Source organism: Microcebus murinus, chromosome 6 (genome assembly GCF_040939455.1).
Source record: "Microcebus murinus isolate Inina chromosome 6, M.murinus_Inina_mat1.0, whole genome shotgun sequence".
In the NCBI taxonomy this organism is placed as follows: domain Eukaryota; kingdom Metazoa; phylum Chordata; class Mammalia; order Primates; family Cheirogaleidae; genus Microcebus; species Microcebus murinus.
In genome coordinates this window covers 86,355,902-86,374,796 of record NC_134109.1, presented here as the reverse complement: position 1 = coordinate 86,374,796, position 18,895 = coordinate 86,355,902, and the positions used below count along the sequence as shown (strand labels likewise).

Below are 18,895 nucleotides of genomic sequence, written 5' to 3'. Positions count from 1 at the left end.
TAGTTTAGAAGGTCTTATGGTCTTTTTTCTTGATGTCAATTCTACCTAATTCTTGAGTCCTTCCTTTTCATCATTCTCACTATGACCTACTTCATTTAGCTCAGATCAGAAGAAAGTAACTCCTACCTCCCCACTGGGCTCTCTAGAAAACCTCATTAAGTTTTTCATCCATTTTACACGTGCTAGACCCACCTTTCATATTCATTGTCCCAATCACACATCATATATTTCCTCAGACACCTTTGTTACTTTTCCATAGCCATCTGCATCAGGTTAAAATTCTTTGTTATTGTGTTAAATTGTGAGTCAATCTACCTCTGATCTCCTTTGTACACATATAGACAAATTATTTTAGGTTGATGGGTCTGCCTCCTGTTCTTTAAAATTAAATTTGAAAGGAGACTTTACAATATGTGCCAATAACCTGTTTTTAAAACTTAAAAAAAAATAATTGACTTTATAGAAAAAAAAAGAAAACAGTTTTCTAAATCCTCATATCTAATAAATGATTGAAAAATCCTTGAAAAATGAAGAAACCCTGGATCTTGAATAATAAAATTGGATAATAAATGCATTGCTTCTTGATCTTTAAATCAACCACTGTTTGCTTTTTCAGCTAGTTACACAGCAAAGTAAAAATTAAGGAAGAAAAGTCTTTACCTTTTCCTTGACTGCTTCCAGTTCCGCATCTGTAATTTTCCATGGAGTCTCTCTTTTTAATTTCTCAGCGGTTGTTAAATCTTTGCAGCTTTCATGGAGACGATATGGTTCAATCATCTCTTCAAAGACTTTCCAGCTGAAATTTGAATTATAAAGGAGGCCTCACAGTGGGAAACTAACTCATTATTTCACAGATACTCCAGGTATGACTGGCTCTGCTGGCTGCAGAATCAGAGCTGAATGTCATGCAAATCTTCTAAGAATTATCTTTGTGGGGGAACTTACTGTGAGTAAAACCATGGTTACAGTGTTCCCTCCCTACCTGAGAAAGGCCTTAACGTGTCTGACGCCTTGTTAGCATACTAGGTATTAGATCTCCAATATTAACGCCCAAATACATAGAAATTGTTCCGCAAATACATTTTCTGCATAGTGTACTCAAAGACACAGCTGTAATGTAGACATTTCAGCCCACAAATGTGTTTTCATCTGGCTATTACACACACTCTATAGGAGACATTCATCAATTAATGCAAGAGATGAACTAGGTTCATTGGGAGCTGGATAGGGCCACCCTCACCTTTAGTCCACATGGCAACTCCCACTCATGGCAGGAAGTTGGGGTCAGGCAGGAGGAGAATAACAAGGACTCTCCCAAGTTTAATGGTTATAGAACAATTTGTACATTTGCTGCAAGTAATGCAGCCCTTGTCCTTTTGGTGTTTGATGTTGCTGACTATTTTCAAATGAGTATTACTCAGGTGTATGTTAGAGGTAAGAACAAAAATCAATGTTTGAATGCCTAAAAATCTGAGGACATGTTAGAGCATTTAAAAAGCAATCATTGAGGAGAAAACTAACAGCAGGTTCTAAGAGCTATAGAACATTTTTAAATTGCTGAAAAAAATCTCACTTGTCTTATCTAAGAATCTCATAAGATTTATTTTTTTAAAAAAACAATAGCACAAAGTAAATCTCATGATTTCTGGCAGTAGTTGTCTTCAGTACGCTACTTTAAGACGATCTCAAGTATGAACAATTTTCTTTGGTTTTACATAATGTAGCTTACTTATAATTTAGTAAGTTTGGAACGAGTGATAATTAGAATCAATATACTGTTAGCTTAAGAAATGGAAATATGAAGCGATGAGTTCAATTATCATCAGTTGGCCTGATTCAGGATTTGCAGATAATAGTGCAGTGAGTACAAAGGAGTAGGCTTGTCCCTACCAGTGAGCCTTTGTTTAAGGGACTGAAGAGACACTTCATTCAGTGGGTTCCTATTGCGTTGAGTTATTTAAAAAGGTAGAGGAAGACAGAGAAAAAATAAGACTGACAGGCCCTGTTATTCTTCCAACCACACAGTACTTTTATTTGCTATTATTCCAACAGTGTTCTGCCTTTAGAGACCCTTGGCAGTGGTCAGTATTATAGAAAGGCGCTGGCCTCAGAGAGAAGAGCCTGGGTTCTTGCTCTACCTCTTCCTTTGTCCTCCTTTGCCTGGATAACACAGGCTATAAAATGGGAGTAACGATGGCTGCTAGGGGCTGGTTTGAAAGTCAGTGTGATGACTTGGGTGACAGTGCTCTGCAAAGTGTGCAGTGCCTTGTAAAAGCAAGGCATTCGCTTTACTAAACAGGCATAGGATTGAGGTGAGCAACTGAGAGGCTCTTTGTTTAAGCCCTTCATATACTTATTTTGTTCAGGATAAGAGTTTCTTTGCATCTCAGCCCAGATCTGTGTTAGAAAGTATGGTACAAATATAGTCTCCTAAGAAATAGAAGGAGAAGTGAAGGTTGTTGGTTCTCTTCCCAGCATCCACATTGTGCTTTCCCCCATTGTAGTTTAAGCAGGAATGACTCCATCCTCAACATCAGCCAATCAGCACAATTCACAATGACTCCATCCTCAACATCAGCCAATCAGCACAATTCCACAGCCTCTGTCAGAGTGATTGGCCAGGGTGGGCACATAAATCAGGAGGGCTGGAACCAGTAAGCTCCCAGTGTTATGCTGACCACAGTGAGTGGCTCAGTCACTTAGGTTAGTGAAAACTGAATGGAGCCCTAGACCTGAGTTCAATGACTCAGAAAGAGGCAAACTTTATCTCCTACTAAACATACAGGAGGAAGTATGTAGTCCTGGTTGCTATCGGCAGTCATCTTGCTTTTATAAGATAAATCAACTTAGACTGATGATTTCATAATGGAAGGTAGAGAGACTGAAAGAATTAGTCCTTGATTACAAAACTTACTTAAATCAAGCTTAGCCTGAAAGCCAAACTATATTTGTATTTTTAAGTTATGTAGACAATAATTCCCACCATCTAAATCACTGTGAGTTACTTTTTTTCTTTTACTTGCAGTTGAAACATGCTAAGCGGCACAGTAGGTGATAATGAGAGTGTATTTGCCCATTCCTTTTCTTTGAACTCTACTCTTTGTTTTTGTTCATCTTTGATTTGTTCCTTGTAGGGCTCATCTCTGAGCTGGCTGTTTTCCACTCTCCTAGCTAGGTGATCCTGAGGTAGCTCAAGATTTCTATTTTGATTCTCTTTAAATCTGATTTTTATTAGAAGTACTTTTTAATTGACTCTAGAATAAGCCAAGTATTGCATGCTATCAAATATAAATAAGAATTAATTTAATTTTGAAAAATAACAGATGCCATGCCTTCCCCATCCTTGTTCCTCATAACTAAGTTTTTAATTTTTTTAATTGCATAAAATTTTCCTCCAAGTCCACAAAGATCTCTTCTCTCAAAGTAAGGTACCAGTTGTTTTTGTGACTACTCTAGCATCTTTAAATTATCTAGCTAATTGCTTTTAGTTTCTTTTTGATTTTATATAAGATTGTTTTCTTTTTGTACTATGACTTTTAATGCAGTCTCTACAAATAAAAAACAGAATTTAACCACAAAAGCTTTTCAGTTTCTACTGGCTCAATTATTTTCTCATTAACTTTGCCTTTGTACTCCCTTTCACCCTTGCCCTACCATATTTATAGATAATGTTTATATGATAAAATGCCTCCACCAAGACTTACTGATGTTTTATGGGTAGTCAAAAGATTTACTGAAGGCAATGAATGTAACGGCATTTGACATTAGCCTCCAACGTGGAAATCATTGACAAACTATTTTTGACATTGTGCATCACCTGGTGACCAAGAAAGAATAGTGATCAGGGTATAGTTGTCAATGGTAGACAAGGGCTGCCAAGAAGGCCCATGTGGGAACTGAAATTGAGCCAGTGTTCTACTCACTAAGCCTTAGCTCCTGGGGTCCAGGCTGTAACATCCCAGAGAAAGAGTTCTCTTTCCCTAATTGTACCACCCCAAGGAGTTCCCTTATTTAAGGTATTACAAATGTGCCAGATGTGCTACCAGTGGCCACCTGTGAGATTTACTATGAACATCCTTTGTTGTAAGATGGGGTTACTTTCATGTATTGGAATAGCCATTGCCAATATCAGATATGTGACTGCTTTATAATGTGGCATGACATGAGTTATGGTAGAGGCTGAAGAGAAGAGGATGGCTCTCCCAGCACACCCCTTCTGATGGCCTTTTGTCCTTGCACCAGGGAGCACTGGCCAAAAGGATTCTTCTATTTCACTAAGGATAGATTTTTTCCCCCCTGCATCTTCCTCAAGACCTTGAAATAGCAAAGAGAAAATCTTCAAAGTTTTGAAAACTAATTCATTTATTTCCTGAGGAAGGAAAGTAATTCTCTTCATTGCAGGATGGTGAGGACATGTAAGAAACATCACATTAAAATGGTGTCTAAAATCATATTTAGATGCCAGAACAAAAGCAAAAATGGCTCTGTACTTCGTTTATTACTACTGCCCATAGAATTTTGCTTCCTGAGAAGAGGACACCATGAGACAAAGGTCAGGGCAGTAAGGCGAAGAACATCTGGACTACAACAGGTACTCAAAGAATGCTGAGGCTTGGTTAATGGAACAGGTACATCAGCATCCTCAGTGGTAGGACAGAACAGATGGGTAAGCAGGGTGGTGACCTTGGCAGCTGTATAGAAACTGGTATGAAAGAAGAGGAAGGAAAAAAGGACTTGGTAGAGAAATCCTGATTAATGGGCAAAGAGACGAAGGAATATAGGAACGAATAAATTAGCAAACAAACATAGTTTTTAGCTGTTGATAAGACAAGACAACAGCAAGAAGAATTTGCCTACAAATGACTGATTTGTGCCCAGCATTAAGCCAGGGCTTATAGAAAATCCCAAGTCAGTAGGAGACACAGGGACTACCCTCTAGACAACAGAAAGTGTTCCTCTCTTGCAGAGCATTGGCAGGCTCTGCCCTGTTGCTGAGTGGCACATGCTAAAGAATCCTTGGACCTGATGTGCTATGAAAGAGAGTACATTTCCACCAATTGGAGTCACAGGATGAGCCTGTTTGATCACATCGCTGCAAATGCCAAGAGGCAACGGCTTAGGGAATTAAAATTCTTCCAATAAAATGTAGAAGGCCACCAGAGATGATTGTATAACAACTCAATTCGTATCAGAAAGTTAATTCCATTTACTAAGGAGAATTATAAATGTGTTCTTAATTTTTCTTAAGCATTTATAACTGTAGAAATATAAGAACATGAGGCCTTAGAGGTATGTATGATGCAAGGAAATATTACAAAGTAGTAATCAGTTCAACTCTGTCGATTGTAGTTTTCTTATTAAAAATTAAGGTGCTTTTGTAAAGTCATTTTGACTGACCCATTTTGACTGACTGCCTTAGAGGAGTCGTGAATACCTTCAAAGAATAGGAAGTTCAAGGTTGTTTGGTCAATAAGAATACATTTTTAAATCTGAATAATTTTCAGTTAGTTATTAAGCTCATTCAGAATAACAATAAATAAAAAGAAGGGAAGAGGCAAGAAAAGTTGAGAAATATGGAATCATTTAATACCACCCATCAAGAATTGCAAAAGGAGGCCGGGCGCAGTGGCTCACGCCTGTAATCCTAGCTCTCTGGGAGGCCGAGGCGGGCGGATTGCTCGAGGTCAGGAGTTCGAAACCAGCCTGAGCAAGAGCGAGACCCCGTCTCTACTATAAATAGAAAGAAACTAATTGGCCAACTAATATATATAGAAAAAATTAGCCGGGCATGGTGGCGCATGCCTGTAGTCCCAGCTACTTGGGAGGCTGAGACAGAAGGATCGCTTGAGCCCAGGAGTTTGAGGTTGCTGTGAGCTAGGCTGACGCCACGGCACTCACTCTAGCCTGGGCAACAAAGTGAGACTCTGTCTCAAAAAAAAAAAAAAAAGAATTGCAAAAGGAAGGAACAATGCTGGCCAAGAGTAAAGGGAAGTGGTCTGGCAGGACAGGGAGGACCTGAGCCATCTGAGACCTTTGTGTTCCTCTGTACGATGACTCTTGGAGGTCTCTCTCCACACCAAATTAAATGTATTAAATTGTATCTGAATGCAACAGTAAATGTGACTTTGGACTGTAAATCATTAAGAGCATTTTATAATTGTTAATTTATACCTCTAAGTCACATAATCTAATTTACAATTGGCTATGACACCCTTGGGAACGCCTGTGAAAGTCTAACCTACAAATTGTTTTCAAATATTGTAATGGATTGAATGTTTGTGTCCCTGCAAAATTCATAAGTTGAAACCCTACCCTCCAATGCGATGGTATTTGGAGGTGGGGATTTTGATGAGTGATTAGGTTTAGATGAGGTCATGAACATGGGGCCCCATTATGGGATTAGTGCCCTTATAAGAAGAGAAAGAGAGACCCGAGTACTCTTTCTCTCTACCACGTGAAGACATAGCCAGGAGGTCGCCCTCTGCAGGCCAGGAAGAGGGGCCTCACCAGGAACTGAATCAGCCAGCACCTTGATCTTGGACTTCCCAGCCTCTAGAACTGTGAGAAATAAATGTCTATCGTTTAAGCCCCCCAGTCTATGGTATTTTCTTATAGTAGCCTGAGCTGACTAAGCCAATAATGGAATTGGTAAAATTAACAAGGTTAAAATGATGTTACCTTTTGAAGATATTTAAATGATTATTTTAATTTTGTCATTTAAAAAATTTTTGGAGCCAAATGCTTTCTTTCTAGGCTTCAGATAGTTTTAGAGGTTACCCAAAAGTTCATAGGCCCTAACTGTTGGGCCCTCAGTGTCCAAAAGCTAAAATGGCCTCAGAGGGTTGGTACTGTCATTGTGCCAAGAAGACACAAGCTATTTCTGCACCTTCTCTGCAAAGCGCCCCATCCAGGATGCCCTGTGAGCAGCTTTGCACAATGAAACTTGCCCTGATTGCTCAGGTCAGAATAGTTGGACCTTATGCTTCTTGCTACTCTTGCCACTCTTGGCACCATAGAAACCAAGAGCAATTCTAAAATGCTAACTGTCCTATATTTCAGTAATTCTCCTTCTCAGGCTTATCTTCACTATAAAACTCTTTTCCCTCATTAGAATGTACTTGATAGTTCTATGTCATGATTATTGGAAGGCCCTTCTTATTGTATCCTATCAAGCAGTCACTGCAGTAAATATAACACTTTTTTCCCCTCTGATAAGCAACACAAAAGAGAATGAGAGAGTACAGTAGGTAATCAGTGAATCTTGTTAAATGTTTCATACCTCTCTTTGTTTGGTTTAATGTTGATGTCGCCAATGATATGGATGTCTGCAAATTTTATCCTAAATTTGCTCAGAAGGGAAGCCATTCTGAAAATATAAGAAAAAACATTACATTATCGCATATTTAAGTATTTTCAATCAAACGGTCTTTGTGTTTGCGTTAAGATATCAAAAGCAATGGTGCTTTTTTTCAGCTTAGCTTTCAGATGCTTTTTGGTCAGTGTTTGATTTTCATTTTGGTGCTTGACAGACACGTTTAAGTGTGGACCAAGCTACTCTGCTGATGGCATAAAGAAACCCCTGTAGGTGCCCATATTGGAAACAGCAACTCTAACTCTGCATTCATGTTTCAGGGAAGATAATGCAAAGCTGTCTACATTCCCTTATTATTTGAAAGAAAGACAGCAAGTCTAAATACTTATTGACTATTATCTTGCTGATAACTTTTACAGAGTTACTGAAAAACTACTGACAAACTAATAATTATCATATATTGTATGGTTATATTAGAGGTTTTTTTTTCATAGCAACTGATAACTTTGACATAATTTCAAAATTATAGAACAGTTGCAAAGAGAGTGCAAAGCACTCCCAGATTCACCAGTTGTTAATATTTTGCCCCATTTGGTTTGTCATTCTCTGTTTCTCCCTCTTTATATCTATCTATCTACTTCTCTATCTACTTATTTGCTATTTTAAAGTCAATTGCAGATATCAGTTCCCTTTGTCCCTAAATATTTAATATTTCAATGAGCATTTCCACAGAATAAGGACATTCTCTTATATAAACAGAGTACAGCTTTTCAAAAGGGAAAACTTAACATTGATGCCATACTATCCTCTAATCCATAAACAATCTTCAAATTTCATCAATTGTCCCAATAAAATACTGGAGGCTTTAAGTAATAGAAATTATTATAGACATCATGTTACTTTCCATTTTATTATAAATATTACTCTCTTTGGAGTAATTAAATATATATAACAATATATATGAATATTGCTTTAATAAAAAATAAATATATGAGTATATGGAGTATGGATATATATATACACATAAATATATATCCATACGTATATAAATAATATATATTCAAACATTATAAATATATTATAATATTATAAATATTATCAATACATATTGCTTTAATTGAAGATAAATATATGAGTAACTATACAATATTTAATAATATTGTAAATATACAATAACGTGCTGTATAATATCCTTTTGGTCAATGATGGAACTCATATGTGATGGTGGTCCCATAAGATAATAACGGAGCTGAAAAATTCCTATCACTTAATGAGGTTACAATGTCATAGTGCAACACATTACTGGCGTGTTAGTGGTGATGCTAGTGCAAACAAACCTATTGCACTGCCAGTCATAGAAAAGTATAGCACATAGAATTATATACAGAACATAGTACTTGATAATGATAATAAACAACTATGTTACTGCTTTATATATTTACTATATTACAGTTTTTATCATTATTTTAGAGTATGTTCCTACTTATATAAAAAAAAATTAGCTGTAAAACAGCCTCAGGCAGGTCCTCCGGGAAGTATTCCAGAAGAAGGCATTGTCAGCACAGGAAATGACAGCTCCATGTTTATGTTATTGTCTCTGAAGACATTTTGGTGGGACAAGATGCGGAGGTGAAAGACAGTGACACTGGTAACACTGACTCTGTGTAGGCCTAGCCTAATGTTTGAGTTTGTGTCTTGGTTTTGAGCATAAAAGTTTAAAAAGTAAAAAAAAAAAAATCCCACAAATTTTAAAAATAGCAAAAATCCTATAGAATAAGGATATAAAGAAAGAAAATATTTGTATACAGCTGTACAATATGTTTGTGTTTTTTAAGCTAAGTGCTATTACAAAAGAGTCAAAGTTTAAAAAAAAATTTTTAAGTTTATAAAGTAAAAAAATTATAGTAAGCTAAGGTTAATTTATTATTGAAGAAAGAAATATACTTTTTATAAATTTAGTGTAGCTTAAGTGTGCGGTGTTTGTAAAGTCTACAGTAGTGTACAGTGATCTCCTAGGCCTTCATATCCACTCCCCACTCACTCCCTGACTCACCCAGAGCAACTGCCAGTCCTGCAAGCTCCATTCATGGTAAGTGCCCTAAAAGGGTGTGCATTTTTTATCTTTTATACTGTATTTTTACTGTACCTTTTCTATGTTTTGATACAGAAATACTTATCATTGTGTTACAATTGCCTACAGTATTCAGTACAGTTAATATGCTATATTGGTTCATATCTAGGAGCAATAGGCCATCCTATAATATATAGCCCAGGTGTGTAGTAGGCTATATCATTTAGATTTGTGTGAGTACACTCTATGATATTTGCACAACAATGAAATTGCCTAATGATGCATTTCTCAGAGCATATCCCTGTTGTTAAGTGATGAATGACTATATATATACACACACACACATATATACCACAATCACATTCTCCTGAAAGGGAAGAGAAAATATTAAAAATTACAGAATATAAGTCTGTCATTATTTTGTGACTTCTAGAAGCAGTGGTTCCAAGAAGGGCTCAGGGCTTAAGTATTCCCTGAGGGACCAAGAGCTGCTGAAGGTGGTTCTCCAGATTTTCACCAGAGACCTCTGAGTATGCCATCTTCTCAGCATGCTTGTCATTCTCACCACTACACATCAGAGCTCAATGGCTAAATGAATGAGAAACATACAGACTTATACCATGCGACATTTCTTTTGTAATTAGAAGAGTTCTCTCATTTTTTTCTTTTTCTTTTTTTGAGACAGTCTCACTCTGCTGCCTGGGCTAGAGTGTCGTGGCGTCAGCCCACCTCACAGCAACCTCAAACTCCTGGGCTCAAGCAATCCTTTTGCCTCAGCCTCCGAGTAGCTGGGACTACAGGCATGCGCCACCATGCCTGGCTAGTTTTTTCTATATATTTTTAGTTGGGCAATTGATTTCTTTCTATTTTTAGTAGAGATGGGGTCTCGCTCTTGCTCAGGCTGGTTTAGAACTCCTGACCTTGAGTGATCCACCTGTCTCAGCCTCCCAGAGTGCCAGGATTACAGGCGTGAGCCACCACGCCTGATCTAGAAGAGTTCTCAACAGTCTTTATTTTTTTTATTTTTTATTTTTTTTGAGACAGAGTCTTGCTTTGTTGCCCAGGCTAGGATGAGTGCCGTGGCATCAGCCTAGCTCACACCAACCTCAAACTCCTGGGCTCAAGCGATCCTCCTGCCTCAGCCTCCCAAGTAGCTGGGACTACAGGCATGCACCACCATGCCTGGCTAATTTTTTCTATATATATATTAGTTGGCCAATTAATTTCTTTCTATTTATAGTAGACACGGGGTCTTGTTCTTGCTCGGGCTGGTTTCAAACTCCTGACCTCGAGCAATCCTCCCGCCTTGGCCTCCCAGAGTGCTAGGATTACAGGCGTGAGCCATCGCGTGGGCCCTCAATAGTCTTTAAACGCTTCCAAACTACACAGGAGAAACTGGGGGCCCAGATATGTTTAGTGATTGTTGCAAAGTCCTGCAGCTCCCCTTAGTGGCAGGGCTGGGGTGAGGACCCAGGTGCGGTCCCTCGATTTAGTTCTCTTTTACATATGCGGTGCTGAGAGTGACACCATGAATTAGCAGGTTTTGATTTCCCCAAAAGAAACAACTGGACATAAATTCCATCAGGCTCTTCCTTTCTTGGGTACATTTACTAGTCAGAACGAAATAAACAATATGCAAGATAATGAAACTCCCATTCAAGACTTGAGATGAGGTTTCTGTGCTGAATTCCTTTTTGAAAGCATCTGTGGCAAGGCATAAGAGGACTTGAAGACAGTGATTAGAAAAAATACACATCCAATTTTTTGACCAGAAAACCAAGTAAACACAGGGCCTATCCTGGAGCCTTTGTTTTTAAATCTATTGTGCCTCAAAGAAACTTAAATGTTCTTAGAATTAAAGCATTAAAAGCAACGAACATCTGAAATGAACTAGCACATGAGTAGTAAACTACTTACGCGATTTTTTCTTCTTCAATGCGGTTGATCTTCCCTCCGACATAGATTCTCAATTTACAGTCTTTCCATTTTTTTCTGAGAGTCAAGATATAGGGGATAAGAAGAGTTAACCCTGGAATAAAGAATAAAAATTATGACAGAAAGGATGAGTACGCCTAACTGAAAGGAAATGAATAGCTTTATATCTTTATTCATTCCCACATTCATAGCTCTTCAATAATTCACAATCTTTGGAGAACACAGAAATGTTAGTCTTTAATCAGTCTTGTTTTCATCTACCTTCCCATGCAGTTTGTTAAATTTATCAAAGTAGAAATTCTGCTGCCTGGTATATGCTGTAGAAGTTTTTACCTCCATCATCAAATAACCACCAAACATCAATTGTGCCTTTTCCTTGTTTCTTTTTAAATTGAGTGCTGGCTTCCACCAGTTTCTGGTTGAACTCTCCCACATGCATCGACTGGATTGTGTTAATGCTGCTTTCTGAAATGAAAGAGAGAGTGATGCATTATTATTTTTTTTTTTTTGAGACAGAAACAAAACAACTTTCCAATAAATCTACTGGTGAACATAAAGAAAAGGTCATGAATTCATGTTTATTGTACCTATTGATAGTGAGCTCTGTTTTCCAAAAAGGGGAGATAAAGGTCGAATCCCACAATAATAATTAGATCACTTTCAATACTTAAACAAAAATTTGAGGCCGGGCGCGGTGGCTCACGCCTGTAATCCTAGCTCTTGGGAGGCTGAGGCGGGCGGATTGCTCAAGGTCAGGAAGGAGTTCAAAACCAGCCTGAGCAAGAGCGAGACCCCGTCTCTACTATAAATAGAAAGAAATTAATTGGCCAACTGATATATATATAAAAAAAAAAATTAGCCGGGCATGGTGGCTCATGCCTGTAGTCCCAGCTACTGGGACTGAGGCAGAAGGATCACTCAAGCCCAGGAGTTTGAGGTTGCTGTGAGCTAGGCTGACGCCACGGCACTCACTCTAGCCTGGTCAACAAAGCGAGACTCTGTCTCAAAAAAAAAAAAAAAAAAAAAATTTGACATTGGTTTTATGAATGTAGTATTTATTGTAAAGCAGTGGATTATTTTCTGATCCTGTCTGTCTGAGCGTGGAATTATTATTTAGGCATGTAACAATGCTAAATCATCTGATATGGTAGCCAACCTATCCCAATTTTCCCTAATCTCAGCTACAAATCAACTTAGTATTTTCAGAATTACTTAGAAGTAGAACATGTTGTGATTGGTTTTCCAGAAATAAGCAATAGACTCGGGGGATTCTTCTGTTCAGGAATTCATTCGTGAAGCACAGTTAAGGTCTGGATTATAACGTTTGCCAGAAACCACGTGCGTCTGGAATTCTCTATGGCTGTTTGGTCCCATGGTTGGCCTGGCTTCTCCATTTTCTTTTTAAGGAATCTTGGGAAGCTAAGGTAAAGCCACTTGAGCTATTTGAATCTTTGGGAATGAGATGAAAAAAAAAAAAAAAAAGCCAGCATATATGGAACGACAAAATACCTTTACTCCAGTTATAATCAAGGGTGCGCATGACATACTTAAAAAACGGTTTTGTAAAATGCAATTTCCACGTTGGCACGGACGCAGTGAAAGGGTACCAGGAAAGCAGGCCAGTGCTTGAGCAGGACCCTGTTCCTGTTTGCCAGTAGGGGTTTCGCTGCCACGCCGTGTGTGTTATTTCTCATTTCCGTGCCTTTGGAAGTGGCGACTCCCGCGCTCTCTCTCAAAGAGGAGGTATCAGTGTAGGGCTCGGAGTGGAGCTGACAGTCTCTTCAGAGCTTCCTCTCTGATCTAAGAGCTTCTGAAGCTTCTTTGTTCTGTCTTTCTCGCTGTTTGCCGTGTTTGGGGTCTGTCAGTTCTGAAGCAGTTATCTTATATTGTTTCTATGTCTCTAGGACCACTGAGGGAGGAAAACTTATTTACAAAATTGACTAAACTCTGCAAATCAAAGCAACCAGAGGACTTTCACATGAGGGAGGCAGGGTTGGTCCTGGTCTAGAACTCAGAAAAGCTGCCAACCAACTAAAGCCCGAAGTAGTGAATGCGCCCACTTTGGAGCTGTGGTTAAGCCTCTAGGTCTTGAAAATAGCGCATAACACTTATTATTTTGCTTTTCTGAACAATGGGGCATGCTGACTTTCAGAAGAATACATATTTTTTTTTTTTTTTTGCCCAAATGAGTACTGTGATGCAGAAATAGGCTTCAGAATAAATAGTAACAACAAGTCTTGTTTTCATTAATAAGGACACGAATGCTTCTGCCTCCCCATTATTGGACTGTGACTTTTGAATGTCCCATTGTTTTTTCCAGACTGTAACACTTAATAGAGCAGATTTAATAGACCAAATACTTGGAAAGGAAAGAAGATGGTAGTTAGCATCCATAACAGTTTTATTTTAATTTCTGCATCCTGAAAGTCCTGATGTAGCACCAACTTAGATTCAAACACATCATTTATGTCATTTTGAGGTGGGTAGTAAGTAGTAGGCTCTTCCATGGCCCATGAGATATCCCTGGAACCCGAGTGTACCTCTAGTATTTAAAGTGGGGCAATATGTGAATTTCCTACCATTCTCTGTAAATACATAAAAAATATTATATTATAGGTGAAATTTCACCCTTGGGCTATAGTAGGAGAACAAGCAAACAGGAGCCAAACCATTTGCAGGGTAGAAGACGGCCTTTTTGAAGGATTGGCTCTGGTCAACCTAGACCAGAGGCCTGCTAAGTCTCAACGTGGATCTCAGCTTTGACTTGGAGATCCTCACAGAGAAACGATCTTTTCCTGGCCTCACGCTAGTGTTTGCCTTCGTTAACTGTAGGACGTTTGTGCATGAAGAAATGTGTGCTGGCATTCTAATTTTCCACCAGCAGAGGTCACTGTGGACCTCATTAAACTCAAACCTGTGGTGTTTTGAAAAGAGTGCAAATTTGGAAAAAAAATCAGACGTTTGAATCACCTGTTTATAAAACTTATAACAAGCTCGCTCATCCTCTAGTCTTCTGTCCTCGAATGTACACCAGACGATCAGAGATGAGTGTACCCATTAGCCCAAATCTACAAGTAATTAGTATCCGTGAAGTTCCAAGTCCTGCATTCTGGTTTGTGATAAGGATGCTTTTTTTCAAAATTACAGTTCTAGCTGGATCCCCCATTTACCTATACTAGTCAACTTTCAGTACCCCGAAAGGTCAGCAAGGTAAGCGGGGTGTAGATTAAATAGTTTGGGTAGTGGCTCTTACATTTCTATCCCCTTTCCATCTTAACCGAGAACTTTCTATTTTATGGCACTCAATCTTCTTAAGCACTATATAACTCCCAAACCAAATATTACTCTGCTACAATAAATTTTTTTTTACAGTAGATAGTACAAAGTACTTAATGATGTTGATAAATGACAATAGCTTCTACCTTTCAGCCGTACCACCCTCTCAACGGAAATCTGTCGGTCCATACCTGCACTCAGATGCCTGCCGACTTCTGACTCCTATGGATACTCAAGTAGTGACTCATCTTGTACTTCCTTGTACCTTTTCAAAAGTGCTTACCCTTTTTAGGTGTTGGCTTAGTAATGTTCAGCTTGCGAGCTTTGTTAAACAAGCCTCGGATGCCTCCACTTCCTTCTTCGCAGTCATTATCTTTGATGGTGGCTTCCAAAGCCAGTCTCTCCTGTTCCAATTTCTCTAATTCATCTGATAAAAGAAGATAAAATCATCTACTTAACACAGAGCCACAAAGTTTCCAGGGACAATCTTATAAACTCTTTTAATATTCAAAATGCTGTACATGTAATACAATGATTATTTATACATAATTCTTTTTCTAAATGATTATTAAAAAGTAATGTTTCAGTAAATTGTATTCAGAAAATAGTAACAACTCAGAAAAATGGCACTATGTGCTAGAATACATGAAGTTACTGGATTTTTATTTGTAAGGACAAGAGAGGCTATTCAATGCCATCCCTTATTCGCTACCATCCAAAAAGCAAAACAACCTGATCCACTGTGTATAAAATCTTGTACACTGTGAGCCACTGATTTACTGACCTAAGCTTCTGGGTCACATGTTTTACAACTGGAAGTGACAAAATTACAGAAGTACACTGGGTATATATCAGGCACACAACGACGCCTCTGGAATTGAAACCTAAAACTACAGAGCCAGAATTACAGAAAGATAACCGGATCTTAAAATTAACTCAACGGGCTCAGAATACAAATCACAGTGAAAAATACCCGCCACGAATCCCCTCTGATAAGTGAAGTACTTTGCGGAGTGGGTGACCAAAGTCAAAGAAATAAAAGCTGAGGTCTCTGTGTGTCTGCCAGAGTTCAAATCACTCAAAAGGGTCTCATGACACTGGAGTCTGGAACAAGAGTCAAGCTGTGTAAAATTTCCTGACCAAGGTTTAGACCCACTTGTCCAGGCTTTGATGCTGTGACTGGCTGCCTTTTATCTTTTTTGGATTCTGATGGTGAAGAAAATTTTCTAGCTGCTATGTAATGCGTTGGGTCCCTCTTTGACCTCAGCCCTGCATCGCATCAGTGTAAATAAGACTTTCAAAGCAGTCACGTGACAGTGCTAACCTGATGAGTCTTCTTGCTTACACCGGGCAAGGTGGCACTCTTTTTTTTTTTGCATTATAATAAATGTTTATTCATAGCTTCAAACTGTGGGTGCATTTTAAAATAGTAAATTAGCTGGATTGTCTATTATATAATTTTTAATTTTTTTTCATAAATTTATTATTTTTTGGACTCTAAATATGATATTTTTATTTCAAAACATAGAGCAATAGGACTTTTAATACCATTGTGCAAAGCAGAATAGAAGCTTATTATTTTATTTTATTTTATTTTTTATTTCAAGAAAATATGAGAGTACAAACATTTTGGTTGCATTTTATATCTTTGCCTCTCCCTAGCAAGGGTTAGAGGTATGCCCTTCCCCTCCACAATGCTCAGTGCATCCCTCAGATGTGGGTCTACCCTCCCCCCAAATCCCTGGTGAACACCACCACCATTTGAGCACCATAGTGTTAATTAGTCAGTAATAGACCACCTACAGAATGGGAGAAAATATTTGCTCTTTACATTTCCGATAAAGGTCTGATAACAAGAATATATCTAGAACTCAAAAGAATTAACAAGAAAAAATCAAACAACCCCATCAAGAAATAGGCAACAGAAATGACCAGAAACTTATCCAAAGAAGACAGAATAATGGCCAACAAACATATAAAAAATGCTCAACATCTCTAATCATTGGAGAAATACAAATCAAAACCACAATGAGATATCACCTAACCCCAGTGAGATTGGCCTCTATCAAAAAAAAAAAAAAAAAAATCCCAAAACAACAAATGCTGGCAAGGTTGTGGAAAGACAGGAACACTCTTACACTGCTGGTGGGACTGCAAATTAGTGCAACGTTTGTGGAAAAGAATTTAGAGATACCTCAAAGAGCTAAAAATAGAAATACCATTCGATCCAGCAATAGCATTATTAGGCATTTACCCAAAAGAGCAGAAGACATTCTATAATAAAGACATCTGCACCCGAATGTTTATGGCGGCACAATTCACTATTGCAAGGACATGGAAACAACCCAAGTGCCAGTCAATTCATGAGTGGCTAATTAAAATTTGGTATATGTTTACAATGGAATATTACTCAATTCTAAGAAATGACAGTGAACTAGCACCGCTTCTATTATCCTGGATGGAGCTTGAGCCCATTATCTGAAGTGAGGCGACACAAGATCAGAATAATGGGCTCCGCATGTACTCGCCATCAAATTGGTACTGAGTGATTAACACTATGGTGCCAGGTGGCGCTTTGTCAGGTCCCCTCCTCTTCCTGCCTGCTGCAACAGAGCCTTAGAGAATGAGCCAGTGCTCCGAGGAAGAGGGTAGAAAACTGGATTCAGTGTTATAAAACGCAGTTAGAGCTTCTGAAAACATCAACCCTCGGAGCCTGTTGCCTTATCTGTCTGCAAAGTGAAGCTATACAAACTCTAGATTTATCAATTAAGTACTAACTAAATCTGTCAGGACCGGCACATCCCTAGACGATGCTGTTATTCAGCTACACAGAAGTTATCTGGCCCCTTTCCAGGTCTTAGCAATTAATCTTTTGCCAGTGGCATGAGATTTAAGGTCAAATCACCCATGTGATTTCCCCACAGCTTCAAAGGTTCTCAAGATCAGCAGCTATAGAAAATCCGAGAAATTAGACTGATGGTATTAGAGCTCAGACAGGAGTTGCTTACCCCTGACTTTTGAAAGGTGAAGACAAGCTGCATTGCACTGGGGGTCATGACCGATTACAGCTCTGCTGCTGGCTTTATGTGACATTAGGCAAGTAATTTACTTTTTTCATGCCTCAGATTTCCTGTCTGTGAAATGGAAAATTGTAACCCTTCCCTTTCCCACCCTCCTAGCTTTGCAAAAAAGAAGAAACAACAATAGTGTTTTGGAGCTCCTTAAAGAACAGAGCAATGACTGCATTCTGTAGACAGTATATTTATGCACCTTTTAGAAATGGGCTTAGTCATGCCAAGCAAACTGACCATTTTGAGAAACCTAGGAGTTATTTTAGCAGTTACTATTTATTGCATACTCTTTGAGTGCCAGGGATTGTGCTGAATTTTATTTCTTCCCAAACAACTCTGTGATAATTAGTGTTATTACCCTCATTTTGTAGATGAAGAAACTGAAGCTCAGAGAGGTTAAGCTTATCTGATCTCACCCAGCAAGTTACAAGGTTCAAATGCAAAGACGTCTGCTTGACTCCAAATCCTGTATGCTTCCCGCTGTGAAGACTTTCTTCTTGTGGCTTATTGCCATTATTAATATTTCTGAGTTCTTCTCTTCTTCTCTTCTCTTCTCTTCTCTTCTCTTCTCTTCTCTTCTCTTCTCTTCTCTTCTCTTCTCTTCTCTTCTCTTCTCTTCTCTTCTCTTCTCTTCTCTTCTTCTCCCCTCCCCTCCCCTCCCCTCCCCTCCCCTCCCCTCCCCTCCCCTCCCCTCCTCTCCTCTCCTCTCCTCTCCTCTTTTTTCTTTTCTTTCGAGACAGAGTCTCACTGTGTTGCCCTGAGTACAGTGCTGTGGTATCTGCCTAGCTCACAGCAACCTCAAACTCCTGGGCTCAAGTGATCCTCCTGCCTCGGCCTCCAAGAGTGCTAGGATTACAGGCATAAGCCAACACACCTGGCCCGGAGTTGTTTTATTAACTTCCAATTCTTCATCATCAGATGAATCTATATACTCTCAGGCACATGATGTGATGCCAAGTTAAACTCCCCAAACGATGGCCCCTGCAACATGTCATTTTAAAGAGAGGACACTAAAGATCAGGTCTACATGGCAGGATGCCCCAGAGCAGCAGCATGGGCAGCAGACTTTGTTGTCACTGCCCTGGTGACAGGATCATGGCTATTATGTAGCTTTCTGGGGTGTTGCTTGGGGCCAGCTGTGGGATAGCCCACTCTTTGCAGCCCTCTGGTGCACTGGAAGGTGCATACTTGTGAGCTTCTTTGGGGGCAACTGTAAGGACTGCCCTGGGC

At 38.9% G+C, this 18,895-nt stretch overlaps 1 protein-coding gene across 3 annotated transcripts in view; it reads right to left on the bottom strand.

The window, feature by feature from the left end:
- The window catches only part of SLC12A1 (solute carrier family 12 member 1), a 92,600-nt gene that overhangs the window by 4,678 nt on the left and 69,027 nt on the right, over nucleotides 1-18,895 (bottom strand). For all 3 annotated transcript variants that reach the window (XM_076004333.1, XM_076004332.1, XM_012763537.3), the window contains exons 21-25: nucleotides 14,878-15,021; nucleotides 11,652-11,783; nucleotides 11,301-11,412; nucleotides 7,280-7,366; nucleotides 661-796 (exon numbers count right to left, since the gene is read on the bottom strand). In XM_076004333.1, the coding sequence (XP_075860448.1) occupies nucleotides 661-796; nucleotides 7,280-7,366; nucleotides 11,301-11,412; nucleotides 11,652-11,783; nucleotides 14,878-15,021 (611 nt within the window). The remainder of the gene's footprint in view (nucleotides 1-660; nucleotides 797-7,279; nucleotides 7,367-11,300; nucleotides 11,413-11,651; nucleotides 11,784-14,877; nucleotides 15,022-18,895) is intronic.